Source organism: Limulus polyphemus, unplaced genomic scaffold, assembly GCF_000517525.1.
Source record: "Limulus polyphemus unplaced genomic scaffold, Limulus_polyphemus-2.1.2 Scaffold101, whole genome shotgun sequence".
In the NCBI taxonomy this organism is placed as follows: domain Eukaryota; kingdom Metazoa; phylum Arthropoda; class Merostomata; order Xiphosura; family Limulidae; genus Limulus; species Limulus polyphemus.
In genome coordinates this window covers 927,259-945,235 of record NW_013665711.1, presented here as the reverse complement: position 1 = coordinate 945,235, position 17,977 = coordinate 927,259, and the positions used below count along the sequence as shown (strand labels likewise).

Below are 17,977 nucleotides of genomic sequence, written 5' to 3'. Positions count from 1 at the left end.
AAAACAAAAACGCAATTAAGGACTCGATTAATTTTAAATACTAATTTAACAAACTTTATTGTAACGGTATATTGATGACTCGGTCGTCATCTGTAAAAGTTATATTGATGAATTATTACAGTACTTGAACAATAATCATATGAATGTAAAGCTTATACCTGAATATGAACATGAATCTAATTTACATTGATTCAATACTTTGGGCCCTCCAGTGGCACAGCGGTATGTCTGCGGACTTACAACGCTAGAAACCGGGTTTCGATACCCGTGGTGGGCAGAGCACAGATAGCCCTTGTGTAGCTTTGTGCATAATTAAAAACAAAACAAACAAAAAAAATACTTTGAACATCTTAAACAATATAGTTTCAAACTGTGTATACAGTAAACCGACTTTTACAGGTCTATATGTTTATTTTGATAGGTACTTTTCTAGAGTTTCTAAGTTAATTTGGTAAAAGTTCCGAATCTTGCTGACAGGATAGTAATCAGGTATCTTCTGTTACATGAGGAAATAATTATATTAAAAATTGCTACATTAAAGAGAAAGTAAATGACGAACTCTTTTAAGATGGTACTGAAATTATTGACCAAAGGATTACATTATAAAACAAAGTATATGCATATCAGTCATAGGTTTTATTTTACCTTAAGAATTAATATATATCAACTGTAACTGCATTTCATGCTACACTATTTGTACAACACCAACAGTTTGTTTATAAACTTCCGTTGTGAACGTAATTCCAATAGCCATTGAAGTAAATACCGTTACTTTTATATGAAAAATATTACATTAATTTTTACAAATACCACTTATCCTAGTAAAGACTGAATGTGATTTAGATTTTTTTTACCAGAGCTATGCTTTCAAATAGTTCTTGATCTGCATATATTTTAGTTTAATCAGCGATCAGAGTAATGGTTCATTGGATATCTTGATGACACTGGAAATGTATTGATGTAGTATCCAACCTATGTTCACGAACAGAAATACGCGAATCGTTCAGCTTTGCATCACAAACGACTTCTAAATGGCAGTCATTAAACAAATGGATTAGTTGGTCTGTCAGTTGGATCATGACAAGGATTTGGCAACTTGCCGGATAGATCAGACCTCACTCATCTTTTTCACCTTTCATAATGATAATGACTACTTACAATCTTCTTATGATCGTTATTGTACAAGCTTTCAGCAATACTTCACTGAATATACCACATTTACTTTTTTCAAATAAACAAAATATTATTTGAACTGATAAGCGTTTAGGATTTTTTTTTCCAGTATCCTCATTAATTTTCAAAATTGATGCACAGCATAGATTTAGTAATGAACTTTTAGCGCAACAGATGAAAGTATAATAATACTAACAAATGGTTAATAAAATCCTGCAAATCTTAAATTTTCATTTGGCAAAATATTAAAGCCAATAGATTTTGTACTATGAAATATTGACCAAATTGTCAATAGCAATAAAACTAATTATCGATATTAGAATCAATGTGAAATACACCTATCATAAGTCTGACAAGAGTTTTATTGCCTGGCTAAGCAAAGTAGTATGAAGGTTATTATATTTCCAGGTAAAAAGAGACAAGTAGCAACAGTTGGTTTTAAAAAACTCTCCAATTCAGTAAGTAAGGGATTTAAAGATGCTCCAATCATTTCGTTGTTTACCATTTCTAACTCCTTTCCAAGAAGCAAACAGTTATGCTTCTTTGGGCTTACAAGTGAAAGGCATGGAATAATTGATTGCTTAATTTTTCATTAGATTTTGTTATAATTATGTAAATACCTTCGTCACTAAATATCTTATCTAGATTTATTAACCCTAGTTAAGCATTATTTTAGACATGGAACATTTTTTCTCATAACCTTTCCTTAATAAATCTATTACGGTTATCCCCCAGTGGCTCAGCAGTAAGTTTGAAGGCTTATAACGCTAAAAACCCGGTCTTCAGTATATATATATATTAAAATTATTTATAGATGTTATGGTACTTTGAGGAAATTTTGATAAAAATACAGACACATATCTATAAACAAAGCATTTGTATAAATACTATGGTACCTTCAGGAGATTATCTATAACACTGAGTACTTTTAATAGGTTATCTATAAACAGTATGGTACTTTAAGGAGGTTATCTGTAAACAGTATGGTGCTTTAAGGAGGTTATATATAAATAAAGCGATACTTTAAAGAGGTTATCTATAAAGAGTGCGGTACTTTTAATAGGTTACCTATAAATAAGGCGGTACTTTAAAGAGGAGTTCCATAAACAATGCAGCACTTTAAAGAGGTTATCTATAAAAAATGCAGTACTTTTAATAGGTTATCTATAAATAAGGCGATACTTTAAAGAATGCGGTACTTTAAAGAGGAGTTCCATAAACAATGCAGCACTTTAAAGAGGTTATCTATAAAAAGTGCGGTACTTTTAATAGGTTATCTATAAATAAGGCGATACTTTAAAGAATGCGGTACTTTAAAGAGGTTACCTATAAACAATGTAGTACTTTAAAGAGGTTATCCATAAACAATGTAGTACTTTAAAGAGGTTATCTATAAATGATACGGTATTCTATAGTATTTAAGGAAATTACCTATAAACAATATGAGTTTTTAGTAAGGTAAATGCTATAATATTTTTAAACGCTTTCTACTTAATAATACTACACTCTAACGAGGTTCTTTATTGACAGGACTTTATCTTGAAGACGTTATGCATAAATAATACAAATAAAACATTTTTATCTATAAGAAAATTTGCAGTTAATAGTATGATTGAGAATGCTAATGTTAAATGGGTGAGTTAAGTAACAGTTCATCTGTTCAGAAGATTGATTATTACCAGTACCATCACTAATTATTGAAAAGAAAATATATGGAATGTCTGAAATTTTATCAACAGTCTTATTTTTATAAAGCATCTTTTAAATAGTGGAAATCAGTTCTTAAGGAAACATAAAATATGATTTTTGTAATTGTTCAATTAATCACTGAGCTACGTGCTCAGTGGAATTGCTGAATATAAAATTCAGTGAATTTGCAAAACATGTTGTACTTACATTTAAAAAGATAATGGATTGTATTCTTTGTTATCATGACGTACTATGGTAGGGTCAAAGCGGTAAAAAACAGTGTGCTCAAAAACTCAAAAGACAAAGTGTTTTGAGTGAGGAATTGTGAAGAGAAGTATCGCACGAGAAAGTTACTGGATATGAATTAAATTGGAAACTATGAGTTCAATTAACATTGTGGGAGCACACAAGTTGACATGGAAACTATGAGTCACAGTTTAGTTGCTGGAGCAGGCAGATTAATATTGAAAACTATGAATCACAGTGTAGTTGTAGGAGCAAAAAGGTTAACATTGAAAACTATGAGTCACAGTTTATTTGTAGGAGCAGAAAGATTGACATTGGAAACAATGAGTCACAGTTTAGTTCTGGGAACAGACAAGTTAGCATTGAAAGCCATGAGTCACAGTTTAATTGTAGAAGCAGAAAGGTTCTTCTGTGACGCAATTATTATACTATATTTATTTTAATATCAATGTTTGTTTAGATTATATTTATATTTAGAAATGTACATAACGCATACTGTTAAATATGTATTGCAAAACTCCCGCCTATTCTCTAAAGTTATAGAAGATTATCGAGTGTAATAATCAACAATAGATATGTGTACGTAAACGCTAGTGTAGCTTTGTATTGTTATGTAATCTGAATTTTCGAGAAACTCTCCACACGCCTATAAATATAACCAACGCGACGCGCCAAAAAACAGTATATATTATTGGGTTGCTGTTATTTGTGTGCTATAAGCTTCATAAGTTATAACTGTGATTAACGCTTATTAATCGGGAACTTCAGATATATTGACCAGAAATGTTTATAAATTTCGAACATCACAAATCATTCAACTTCAGTGGATTCACATCGGACATTAGTACTTTTACGAAAACATTATATAACTTCAGCGGTAAAAAACTAAAGCTCGACCAGTAATCAGCGCGTAATCAGTGAATACCACAGAGCTAGCTAGCTCCCTATGAAGTAAATTGTACCCAAGTCAACTCGAAATTAACTCGCTCATCGTGAACCCTCGATAAGACGTCAAGGAAGTTCCAGACTAGAAAGAACACTTTATATTGCTTGTAAGTTTGTAAAACTTTTGTACATAAATCATTGTTTGGAGTAATTATTTGTAATAACTGTTATTGTAAATATTGGTTGTATGTTAAAACATATTTGTATAAAACAACGAAAACTGTGTGTATCAACTTTGTTGTCAAATATCATAAATTGGAGATATATCGGCATTTATTTAACTACGAAATCTGAATTACAACTTAAATCAGTTTTAGGCTATTTGAAATTGTAATACGTAATATAACACCCCATAAAACAATGGGTCACAGTTTAATTCTAGAGCAGACAGGCTAACATTGGAAACTATGAGTCAAATTGTCATTGTAGGAGCAGACAAGTTGACATTGGAAACAACGAATCACAATATAATTGTAGGAAGAGATTGACTGATATTGGAAAATATGATTCAAAGTGTTATTTTGGAAGCAGCAAAGTTAACCTGTAGGCTCGAACGAACCTATAAAATATAAAAAATAGATACTTTGAAGGATTCAATGTCGTTAAAACTTGATATGGACCATTATTGTTTCAGTTGTTTCAAGCTACTTAGCATTTTAATTGAACCATAAAGATTAGTTCTGTGACTTTATTTACAGCTGACGTAATAAGGTTCTTTTTTGATAAGTTGCTTATACACTTAGAATATTTTAGTATGTAATATTATACAAGCGTAATGAATATATATATATATATATATATATATATATATATAGTATTACATTGTTCATCTTTGGTTAGGGCGCTCGACTCGGAATCTGAAGGTCGCGGCTTCGAATCCCTGTCCCACCAAACATGCTCGCCCTTTCAGCCGTGTAGGCGTTATAACGTGACGGTTAATCCCACTATTCGTTGTTAAAAGAGTAGCCCAAGAGTTGGTGATGACTAGCTGTCTTACACTGCTAAATAGCAGATAGCCCTCGCGTAGCTTTGCACGAAATACAAAACAAACAAACAATTGTTCATCTTCCTTGTGTTAAAAAGTTACTCATAGGTTTTTTCATGTAGCAAAAATTAGAAAAACTAAAACTAACCATCATACCTTTTTTCGGAAAGTAGGAAGCATTTGTTCTGGGATAAAAAGTTAATCATACAAAACTGAAATAGAAGACAACACACATTGAAAAGTATGCGAATAATCCTTCATTTCGAGACTCATACACAGACTTCCCTACCACACAATCTATCAGAATCAAATACATACTGCACGCTAGTGAATTCTCTCTCTTATATTTTGTATAGAACCCTGTAGAAGATAACTTATCTATATGAATATTTCTTATATTCACAGCAATAGTGTGGTTGAGTCGCCTATAAACTCAAGATTATTTGTAGAATTCTCTTAAGAACTTTCGTAAGCTTCTTTAGCTTCTGAAAAGTTGTACTTACTGGAAAAAGTATCAAACGAATACTGTCTTTTTTGTGTTTGGCTCTTACCATAGGAGGTCCAAGGCTGGTTCTTCGATAAAAAGGATCGATAATCTGCCATGTGGTTAATATCGCGACGTCAATCATCATCAAAACTCCAACGACCATAAAGAGTTTGTAATCTTTGATTGCCTATACATAAAGAGCACCAAAGTTACTAACAGCAAGTTTACGCAACTGATGAAACTGTGCATTGTAATTTTTATAAGTAAGAGCTTAAGAACAGCTATATTTAATTAACTACACTCATTATTTGGTTGATTTTAGTTATGGTCTATGTAAATAGTTTGATTTCATTGGCAGTTAGTATTAATTATACCTATGACAAAACTTGAATGACGAAAAGAAAGTGACGTACAATACAACCAAAGTTTATGAACTACGTATGTAACATTATATAATATTTATAAGAAATGGAGGGAATTAAAAATTGAGAGAAGGAAGTTCGGAATTCATTGATGTTTAGTTAGTTTTCTTGATTCATTAAAATACTGTTTTAACATTAAAATTACATTCAGCATATCTAAAATTCAAAAACAGCTAAAATGGGGTAGAAAAAATGCATTATTTAAAAACAACGTTTCGCCGCTGTTCTATCCCATTTTAACTGTTTTTGAATTTTAAATTTTGTAGAGTGCGGGATACCTCCAACATTTTTATTTTTATTTACATTGAGCATATTAAACACCGGTCCCTAAAATAAATAAAGCCCAACACAATGAAATGTCCTAGAAAAAAGATTGTGAAACTTTCACAACACTCATTAATACACACACAATTTTCTCTTGTTAGACGTACAAAGTCACTTATAGCTAAAGCTTTTTATCCTAAGCACAATATTTTCACTCGGTTTCAAAAACATCGGGAGCTCATGTTTGATTTTTCTCATTATTACTATTATATTAGACAGACATATATTATATTATATTATATTATTCTCTTTTAGTTACAGCAAGTACAATTAAGCAAACTCGAATATAAACTAATACAATATCTTAAAATTGCCAAAAACTTTGAGCAGAAAAAACACTGAACTTTTAAGTTAAATATTGTATTGTTATATGTCTGATAGTAACTGCTTCTCAATCAGCTTAAAAGAAGTAAATCATAAGAAACTTATATTAAAATAACATGATGAGCGTAGAAATAGTTGAGCTTTCAGCAGAAATGTGTTGTTTATGCTAATTCTTTTAGGCGACTAAAGGATTTATGCTTTCTGTCATTTCTAAGTGTGATTGGAAAACATCATTTAATATGTAACAACGTGAGCTAAATATGTTCTGTTCAGTAATTTAAAACTTACATTGACTTCGTACGCTCAAATGTTGCACAAAAGTGTTTCAGTTTTCTTTTTGTTGTAAAGCAAAAAGCTACACAATGGGCTATCTGTGCTCTACTCTTAGTGGGTATCGAAACCCGATTTTTAGCGTTATAAGCTTACTGACATTCCGCTGAACCAATCGAGGGAAGACGCACAGAAGCATTTAAGAAATTCTGTTCAGTAATTTAAAACTTTTACTTTTTCTATAGATTTTTAATGAGATTTTATTCAAAAGTATCGAAGATAAGTCATAAAACTTTTAATTGTAAGGTTTATTTAACATCATCCATTCCTTGGTCATTGTCGTGTAAAGATAATTAAACAATATGTTGTTAAATAACTCGCACGTTTTTAAGTGTTTATAATTAATAATTTAGTCACTTTTCTACAACTGTTTTAATTATTATACATGATTTTAAGTATCTTTCGAATAAACTAGTATCCTTCGAAAACATGAATGGCTCCCCACTGGTTCAGTGTTAAATCTGAAGGCTTATAACCCTATAAACCGAGTTTCGATACAGTACAGATAGCTCATTGGGTAAAAAAAAATTGAAATTTCCGAAGCATAGATGTCACTTATGAAAGAAACAAAATATAGGAAACCCCGCGAATTCACACAGACACAATATAATTCTTCCACCGTTACTATATGATAAACAACTTGAATAAAAATCTATATAAATATAATAGTACTGTCTGTTGCCTGACCATGTAACTACTTCGCAAAGTGTAGATGGATCTTCACCAAAATTGGTATGGAGGTTGATTAGATTCATGCATATTTTCTGTTTTGCATTTTGCGTTTTGCGGTTTTTAGCCACTACATCGCCCCCTGTTGATGGATCTTCACCAAATTTGTCAGAAAGGTTTGTTGGATCCATGAGGAGAAACATGCACACTTGCGGTTTCAAATAGTTTTGCTTTGCAGTTTTTATGGGCGATTTTTTACAATTACATATAAGGGAAATAATTTTCATATCCTAAGATAACTTTCCATTAATCATGAATTTAGATAACTTCTGTCCAGGGGAGGGGTACTCCGGCTAGTATATAATAAAGTTGGTATTGATTATCGGTAATTTATGGACAGAATGGTACTGATGAACGTTTTTGTGCTAATAGATACAGTATGATGATAAATTCTTTTCATGAGGATGTTCAGAATGCATTAAAACAGATAAAACAGTGTTGCATATATGTTAGTTACAGCTCTATTTAAATAACTTCACCAGCTAACATCATAATATGAAACACTTCTAGCGTTTAATGAATTGTTATTATGTATAATTCCAAAGTAATGAATTTGTTGAAAGCTAGACAAACTAACAAAATAAAATAGATAAATGTGTACTACATATTGTACCAGCCACCTTGATAAGTTTAAGATTTTATATCGTTAAAAGTTTAGGGTACGATCCTCGTAGCGAACAAAGCACAGATAGCCTATTGTGCACCTTCGCACAAAATATAAATAATTTTAAGCTTAAATGAATAAATATTTCTTTAAGATTATTCTAACTCATTTTTGTTGTTTACTAGTATTGAAACCAATTCAGTATGCTCTTCAGCAGCTCAGTAAGTCTGCAGGCTAACTACGCTAAAAATATGGTTTCAATATCCGTGGTGGGCAGAGCACAAATAGTCCATTAACCAAGCCAATTCAGAAATAAATCCATTCTGTTTTATGGTAATTCCACACCTTTTTTCTGTAAGTCTTTTCTTCAGTAGGTTAGCAGTAAGTCTACGGACTTACAATGCTACTATTCCGGGGCTCGATTCCCGAAATGGGCAGAAAATAAATAGCCTATTGTGCAGCTTTGTTCTAAAATAAACAAACAAAACCAATTTTTTCTAAATCATTGTTTGTACAGAAGGAGGACGTATCACGTAGCAGAGAGTGACTGACTTGGCGAAAATAACGAATTGTATTACAGTCGTTACGAGCAATCTTAGACAGTAAAATTTGTCGTTTCTCAGGCTTAGAAAACGAAAAAAACTGCCAGAGAGTTGGAACAGCAAATGGATGTTGTCCACTTTTATAACGTAGACTGAACAATAAAACAGGCCACCTAAAAGTTTCTACTGTAACTCATTACTTTTTGCTCGATAAAATCGTCCACAAGTCTAGAAATATTTCACATTGTTCGAAAAGGAACGCTAAAGCTGTTTGAATTATTTAAGAGAAATACATTATTTCTTAAATCTTTCTTCTTTTTACGGCCGCAGCAATAAAACTGGATCTTGATAAAAATTAACTAACGCCTTAATTTACAATATATATGTAAAAGGTCTAATAAAGACGGCCCTGCATGGCCTGGTAGTTAGGGCGCTCGACTTGCAATATATGGGTCGCGGGTTCGAATCCCCTCATCGAACTTGCTCTCCCTTTCATCCGTGGTGGCGCTATAAGATGACAATCAACCACACTATTCGATTAAAGTAGCCCCAGAATTGACGGTTGGTGATGTTGACTAGCTGACTTTCCAGTGGATTATCACTTCTAAATTAGGGACGGCTGGAACAACTAGCTTTGCGCGACATTTAATAAATAAATACCGTCTTCTTTAGAAGTATGACTGGGTATCTCCAGTTATTGGAATATTTTCTTAAGTATTTTGACGATTTAATTGAACAATATGTTTAAAAATTAATTGGTCCTACGTTAATGATAAATGATTTGTTTGCAGTATTTTCCCGGTCATTCTAAAATGTTTTTTGTTCATAACAATGCCAACATTCTACCATTATTCTATTATTCTATATATTATAGCTATCTACACAGGCCATATGTAATAAATAGCCTGAAACAAAAGTAACTCATTTTTTCTCGCATACAAAAATAGTGTAATTTCATGGTAGGTTGGAAAGACCGTCTTCCAAACATTTTATACAAATCAAACCTTAAGAAATAATGCACGTGGGCAGCATAACAAAGTTTCCATCAAAAATCAAATATTCAATCTGTTTTAAGCTTTTAATATTAAAAGAACCAATTCTGTGATGTTTCTGCTTCGCTTATTGTTCTGCTTATTATGGAAGACCACATCGTTTGAATAATTGAAAATGTTTTTTCTCTAGTTTTCATAATTAGGTTTTTGATCAACAATAAAATGTAAAACTTCAGTCGTAGATTGATCTCAGCTCAGTTATTTCAGTGGTTTACATACAATTCAAATCTCCGGGATATTGTAAATACAACGAAGTTATTGTTTGTTGTTTTTTTTCCCATATCAATGCATTAAAAAACGTTTTACTCAGAATGGAAAATATAAAACTCTTATGAATTCATAGATTTGACGACTAAATTTCAAAACTCATTTTTATTGGCATTTTGAATTGGTCGCATACAGTTTATTACAAAGTATTCCTACATGGAAACGCGCATCGTTCATCTTAATAAACGATGCCTTTAGTAGCTAAAGCAACACCTTTAAATGAAAAACTCTGGAGAATTGATGCGGTATAAAAGACTACATGAATTATTTCAATTTAATTCACTTTAGAAAATACAGATTCTACAGCTAGAATTAGTTTATGAATATTACAGTGTTTATCCAGCTTCTATTCTATATAGTTATTTAAAATCAAGCTGTCGAAGTTGTCATGACAATAAATTATTAAGAGTGTAATAACAAAAACTTATCTTCCACCACACATAAAATTGATAGGATTTCATATCAATATTCTAAAGGACAGAACATCTTAAATCAATTCAAATTTTTTTACTGTTACTTCTTTAAAGCAACATGTACTATAGCTCTTTTCTTTCCGTAATTATTACATTTAAGCAGCTCATTAAGTTTCCCACATCTCTGTTGTTATTAACACACGATGTAACCTGAAACTGAAGGAAAAACTAATACATAGTTCTGTATAATAAACGTTTTAAAACTTTGGTTCTTTTTTATCTTTGGGATTAGGAAATAGAAATACACCATATGGCGTCAAGTAAAGTCAAGTAAATAAAGAGAAGACCTGAGATGTCTTGTTTTATTTGAATTCTAATTAGTGGACATGGTAGGGTTTGAATTTTATATGAACTTCTCTTTGTTTTTGTTGTTAAGATGGACAACTTTTGTACCAGACACTAATTTTCCCTCTTGTTCTGGAGGACAACGTTTCGATCAACTCAGTTATTAAAAATCATAGTTCTACAAAACCTGGCAGGTCAAAATGAAAATGAACATTCCAAACATACTTGAAATGGTATACATATGAACAGATTCAAGTATAGAATAGCTTTTGGCTATGCAAGATGTGATTAATTTCGTTACTAATATTTGATAGTTTATCACGTGTGCCAGTAATATGGAGATTAAAATGACATGTTGGTTTTTTTTTAATATCTTTCATAATTTTCAATATTTGATTACCACATTTGTCTCTTATTTCTACTATTGTTTCCTAAAAGAAATAAGTTCCATTTGTTCATTGTTTTAAGAATTATACTATCAGTCAAATGTATAAGCTTACAAAGAAAACAAGAACAAAAAAAAAAACGTTTATTACCTTCTTATTAAGTTTGATGTCAGTAAAGATGGCGTGGACTCTCCAGGTTTTACTAAACATGGAACCAAAGGCTAAAGTGAAACCAGACATTAATACCCAAGCTCGGCCCTAAAAGAGAAACAACAACAAAACAAAATTGTAATTTCGTTTCATAATATTAACAACCTAAGCATGTATGCTACGTTTTAAGAATAACATGAGTTTAACAGTTGCAGTACAAATCCATAAAATTACTTATTTTTCTCCAAATAACTTTTATTTGATTAAATAATTGTTTTTTGTTTCACTTGTAGTCACTGGTTTGTAAATTAGATTGAGTTAAGGATTATGCTCAACGTATATCAACATGTGTGTTTTCACTTTAAATTTAGTTACTTCAAACATTCCATTGACTTAGATATATCTAACTTCTTCTCTTCAAAGAACAGAGGACGGAAGTTTAGCTAAAGTAGTTTTCAGTGAAGAGTAAAATTTACTTTCTTTAAATCCTCTATCATGGAGCAAAAACAGAATTTTCTATCTATCTATATATATATATAATAACCATACATTGAAATACAGGTAGCAAGAAAATTAAAATATACCATTTTTTACTTCCATAGATACATTTAAAATATCTTTTTCTTTTTAGTTAGGAATAAAAAACAAAAAAGAAAACGAACAAAAGGTTGAGTCTTGAAAGAAATGAATACCAATCGATAAAATTCAGAGTACAAACAGATTTGAAATAGCGACAATGAAAACACAGTCTCCAATGATACTTAATCCTTTTAGGAAACAATTATAAAAGAAACACACAAATGTTGGTAATCGAATTTGGCAAAGTGGGGAAGATAATAAATTGTTTTGAATTTCGCGCAAAGCTACACGAAAGCTATCTGCGCTAGCCGTTCCTAATTTAGCAGTGTAAGACTAGAGGGAAGGTACCTAACTCTTGGGGCTACTCTTTTACCAACGAATAGTGGGATTGACCGTCACATTATAACGCCCCCACGGCTGAAAAGGCTAGCATGTTTGGTGTGACGGGGATTCGAACCCGTGACCCGCAGATTGCGAGTCGAGCTCCCTAACCACCTGGCCATGCCGGGCCAAGATAATAAATGAAAACAGATATGTTATCATAACCTGAAAAAAAATCCATAAAATAACTTTCGGCCAGAATTATACTATAAATAAAATGCGTTAGCTTACCAAAAAACAAACAAACAAAAACAAATAAAACAATTTAAGAAAATTGTACTGTGTTGAGTTTAACCAATAATTTATATATTTTTTTTTTATAAGCTTTTAAGTGGGACTAGGAGTGCACTGAAAAATTATTTATTATCAAGTTACATATAAGCTACTAAACTGTCAAGCTTAATTTAGTAATTACTAAAATAAATATACATTTTCAAAATGTTATTTATGTTTTAGGTGTTAAATTATATTTTCTGTGCCATGCTCATCTTAGGGATCGAGTCCCGAATTTAAGTGTTAAAAACTGATAACTCCTCCAGCTTACCGCTGACCCACCGAGGGCGAGAAACTGATCACTACCAGTAATGAGTTAAGTAAAATGCCACAATTACAATAGGAATAAAGCTACAACATACTTAAAACTCTGAGCCCCCAACTCAATATTTTTTTTTCAAATGGAATGCCATTTGAATACAATATTAATTAATTTTTTTATCTTACAACAATTTACCACTACCTTTTTATTTTAAATACCAAAAGTTTCATGGCTCAATACATGAGTATATATTCTTCATTAACTGAAACTGAAAAGTCAATGTGTGTGCCGTATTTTTCTGATTGTGTAAATGAGTATAATCGTGATAAGACATAAATACGTTAAATGAAAAGATTTATATTTTATAAACGAGTAAAGCATAATGCCTTATATGTGATATGTAAAGTACAAGGTCAAAGGAGTGTTGAGGTTTGAGGTTTGTGTGAGAGGAGGTAAAGTTATCTTACTTTGAAAGTAATTATAATACAATTTGGTTGTAATAAATTTCAAAAATATAAATCGTAATATTGACTGTGCACACTTGGATCAGGTGGTCTCTAGCATCATTGTTTGTTTGTTGGTAATTAGGCACAAAGCTACACAATAGGATATCTGTGCTATGCCCACCACGGGTATCGAAACCTGGATTCTAGCGTTGTAAGTCCGCAGACATACCGCTGTGCCACTGGGGGGCCTCTAACATCATATACGTTCTAAGCAGGTAATATTGTTATGTTCTTTACTTTTATTTGACTCATTAAGCTAACGAGGGTCGCGTATTCGAATCCACGTCCCGCCAAATATACTCGCCCTTTCAGCCGTGGTGGCGTTATAATGTTACGGTCAACCCCACTATTCGTTGGTAAAAGAGTAGCCCAAGAGTTGGCGGTGGGTGGTGATGACTAGCTGCTTCCCCTCTAGTCTTTCATTGCTAAATTAGGGACGGCTAGCGCAGATAGCCCTCGTGCAGCTCTGCGCGAAATTCAAAACAAACCAAACTATTAAGCTAACAACCGGCATACAGTAGGAAATAATGTCAAGTACTCAATTCATTTTAGTTATTTTTAACAGGACTCAGATTGACCATAATGTTTCTTGTCAGCTTAATAATCTCTTGTCGTCAAAGCACATCGAAGTTTGTTTTCAAAAATATACCCTTACCATTTTTATGTGAATGTTCACGAACTAAATGGCTATAAACAAGCCCTATATCGCTAAAAGATGTTGTTGTTTTCGATATGCTAAAATTTCCATTTTCCAAAACATTGCAAAAAGTTAAGCACACGTTTGTTCTCATCACATCTAATTCAAAACGCTAGAATATGTATAAAATTAAAATATTTCAATTAGAAGTGAAAAGCTTCGAAGCATTTTTAATTTCATATATCAAAAAGAAAATAGAGGGAATTTCAAGTATATCAGTCTGTGGATAGTATCATCATACATCAGTTTGTGGATAGTATCATCATACATCAGTCTGTGGATAGTATCATCATACATCAGTTTGTGGATAGTATCATCATACATCAGTCTGTGGATAGTATCACCATACATCAGTGTGTTAATAGTATTATCATACTTCAGTCTGTGGATAGTATCACTGTACGTCAGTCTGTGGATAGTATCATCATACATCAGTATGTTCATAGTATCATCATACATCAGTCTGTTCATAGTATCATCATACATCAGTCTGTTCATAGTATCATCATACATCAGTCTGTTCCTAGTATCATCATATATCAGTCTGTGGATAGTATCATTACATTCTCTAAAATGGTATAGCTTGAAATTATCAAGGCCATACTTCCGAGTTTAATATTTAGAATACCTCTTCAATTTGATTTTTTACTACTGAATCAACATAGTAGTGTAATAACACATGCAGGAAGATATTACTGTAGTAAGTTTTAATAGTTGTATATCAGTAAATTTAACAAGCATTAACATTAGCGTCAGTAGAACTTATTTATATTAAGGAGGTGCTGTATATATACTAGTACTGCAGTATTAGCATCAAACTTACATAAACGTAATTACAGGTTTATTTATAAGCCAATTTTGTGGTTTAGCGATATTTACTGAGACAGGAAGAGTCAAATAATTTACGAGAAGAGTGGAAAATTGAAAAATATATTGTTCAGTTTCTTTCAGTTAATAGAAAAGCCGACCATATAAGTCATATAATTACAAAAATTAGAATTGTCAATGTATTGTTCATTACTAAATTCAGTGTAGCTAATTAATTGATACATAATGTACCAACGTGTTACGTAAATACAAGCAGTTCTTCGAATTCGTTAAATGTAATTAACTATATTTTAGGTAATTTGACGCCTTATAAGAAATATCTAATATGTACTTCTTGTATGGATTTTGGCTATACCCAAGAATCCATTAGAGTACTCACTAATAAATTAATGTGATGTTTAGTACTTCTAATTGGTTTATAATATACATCCCGTTGTGTTGACTTAAAATGTAAGGGTACTCACTAATAAATAGGTGTGATGCGAACTATTAAAATAATATTTAATACTTCTAAGTGGTTTACAATGTACATCCTGATGTGTTTGACTTAATATATAAGAATACTCACTAATAAATAGGTATGATGCGAACTATTAAAATAATATTTAATACTTCTAATTGGTTTACAATATATATATATATATATCCTGTGATGTTTGACTTGGCAACTAAATATTAATCATGAATTTATTAAATATTGTTAATTTACATTATGCATATAACGTACTGCAGATTTTAATTAAAATAAACAGATTTACTTGTTTAAAGTAATAAGTTATTTAAATATTATTTACAACTTTTATAGCATCTTTTACAGTCCTATATTAATTATTTTGACTTTCTTACTTTAAAACAACTGTATAATATCAGTATTTTGACTGCGTTTAAACAAACTCTGTCTAACTGTATAAATAATATCAAAAGGAAATTTAATTAAAAAAGAAAAGAAAGGGGAACTCAAGATCTATTCATGTAACAGTCAGGATGACAATTGACAAACTTACAGCACAGATGTACGGAAAATTTCTTTCGCTTGTGAGTCCACTGTCCATGCCTAACAGGATGACGCTTGTATAAGTTAACATACATCCAATGATGATGAGGTTGTTCAAGTAAGGACTTGACATCTTGATGTTTCTTTATGAAAGGAATAAAAAAATGGTGACTGGGTTATGTATTGTTTCAGTCACACATGCACTAAGGCTTATCTATATGTAATATCATAGAAGATTGTTGATCATGATAATTGTAATTTCAAACTGTCTGTTTCTTAGCTATTAAACTATGTCTGATTAAAACTTTTATTTTCTCTTTTGTATTTGGGATTTACATCAGACATAAAATTAGAAAACATTTCTCTGTTAAAAGCTCGGCCTTCGGACATGGAGATTGAAACGCATTTTGCTATTGTTCTTTAAAACGTAATGCTTATTTGGATGTTACGAGCTTTTAGAATAGTTTTTATTGAATGAGATTTCGTCACAATGAAGGAGCAAAATAATGACTGGCTAGAATCTATTTTCAGCTTCTTCAGATTTCTAAGAATTTCATGTTTCTAAGACGTTTCATGTTTGCTAGCAAGTTTATTATATTATTTAATGATCAATATTTCTGAGCTCTCTCTGTTCTGCAAAATCCAGATACATATCTACCTAAAAAATAAATAAATGAAAAGAAAAACAAGAGGAATAGCTTCCAAAGTGGTATACAGGACCGATTTTAAAAATAGGTTTAATTTCTTCTTTGAGCAAAGCAACAAACATGAAAAGACTCAGCAACATGTCTTCTAATATTTATTATATATTTACTGTGTCTGGAAATTTCTTGTCTTAATTACAAATCTATCATTTATAGCATTTTTCGTGATGTTAGGAAAAAAAACGCAGGTTCAAAAAATTATTTAAATACAAAGATACAAAATCCTACAACCCGAACGCTTTCGAAAAGTAGATCTTTCTTCATCGTAACAAACGGATAATTTATAGCATCTTTACATTGTTTAGAAATGTTGTTTCCTTAGTTACCAAGCCATCAGTTATAAAATCCTTACCCTGTTGAATTTCTTTTCTTAGTTACAAAGCCATCAGTTATAAAATCCTTACCCTGTTGAATTCCTTTTCTTAGTTACAAAAGTATTAGTTATAACATTTTAACACTGTTGAGGAATTTTCTTTCCTTAGTTACAAAGTTGCTAGTTAGAACCACCCGTACACTCTTGAATTCTTTTCCTTAGTTACGAATCTACTAGTCTAGAAAACTTATTTCTCTCTGTAGATTTTCTTGACACATTTCTAGTGTTATGAACACATGTATTTTGCGTATTTATTAGCAAACTGATATTCAACTATCATATAAGTTAGGTAAGGTCTTGAGTAAATCTGACCTTTAACAAACTAAAGAGAACAAGTTATGTAAATAAATGTTTAGGTAACTGACACAGAACGATGTGGTATAATTCACCTACCTTTGATTCCTATAACGGATATTCACTACCAGAAAGACACTTGCTAGCAAGATCCCCAGGATAGAGAAGGTAACCAAAAGAGAATAAACGGTGACACTAATCCTAGTTCTTTCAATGACAATTAGTGTTCTATCCATAGGGGGGTCGGAATCCCCTGGCAAAAAAACATGAAAGGAATGTTACTGCTGAAGATAGTATTAATCTATTATAATGTCATTCTACGCGAGAGATTATCTTTTAGGTGTGGATGTTTGTTTTTCAGAATATTCTAACTTACTAGCTTAAAAGCAGTTATAGGTTAGACGTGCAAAAGAAAAATTACAAATATGCTTTTTTAAATGTGTCTTAGATGTATGTTAAAAACACAATGGCTAACGTTACATTATTCCTCACTTTTTAAGATATATATTACAAGTTATAAAATATTTTCAAAATACACTACATAAAACAATTAATGGATAATTACCGTATTTTTTCGGAATATAAGACGCACCCTTATTTTGAAGAAAACAAAGCTACAGTCGCATTTGAAAGATTTTTATTGAACAAAAATTCATTTTGATACTTTAAAAAT

At 31.3% G+C, this 17,977-nt stretch overlaps 1 protein-coding gene across 1 annotated transcript in view; it reads right to left on the bottom strand.

Annotated features, from left to right (window-relative positions):
- LOC106470034 (gamma-aminobutyric acid type B receptor subunit 2-like) overlaps positions 1 to 17,977 on the bottom strand; it is a 316,820-nt gene that overhangs the window by 24,317 nt on the left and 274,526 nt on the right. Inside the window, exons 10-13 of the mRNA XM_022399462.1 lie at positions 17,404 to 17,557; positions 15,944 to 16,076; positions 11,414 to 11,521; positions 5,590 to 5,712 (exon numbers count right to left, since the gene is read on the bottom strand). Of these exons, the coding sequence (XP_022255170.1) occupies positions 5,590 to 5,712; positions 11,414 to 11,521; positions 15,944 to 16,076; positions 17,404 to 17,557 (518 nt within the window). The remainder of the gene's footprint in view (positions 1 to 5,589; positions 5,713 to 11,413; positions 11,522 to 15,943; positions 16,077 to 17,403; positions 17,558 to 17,977) is intronic.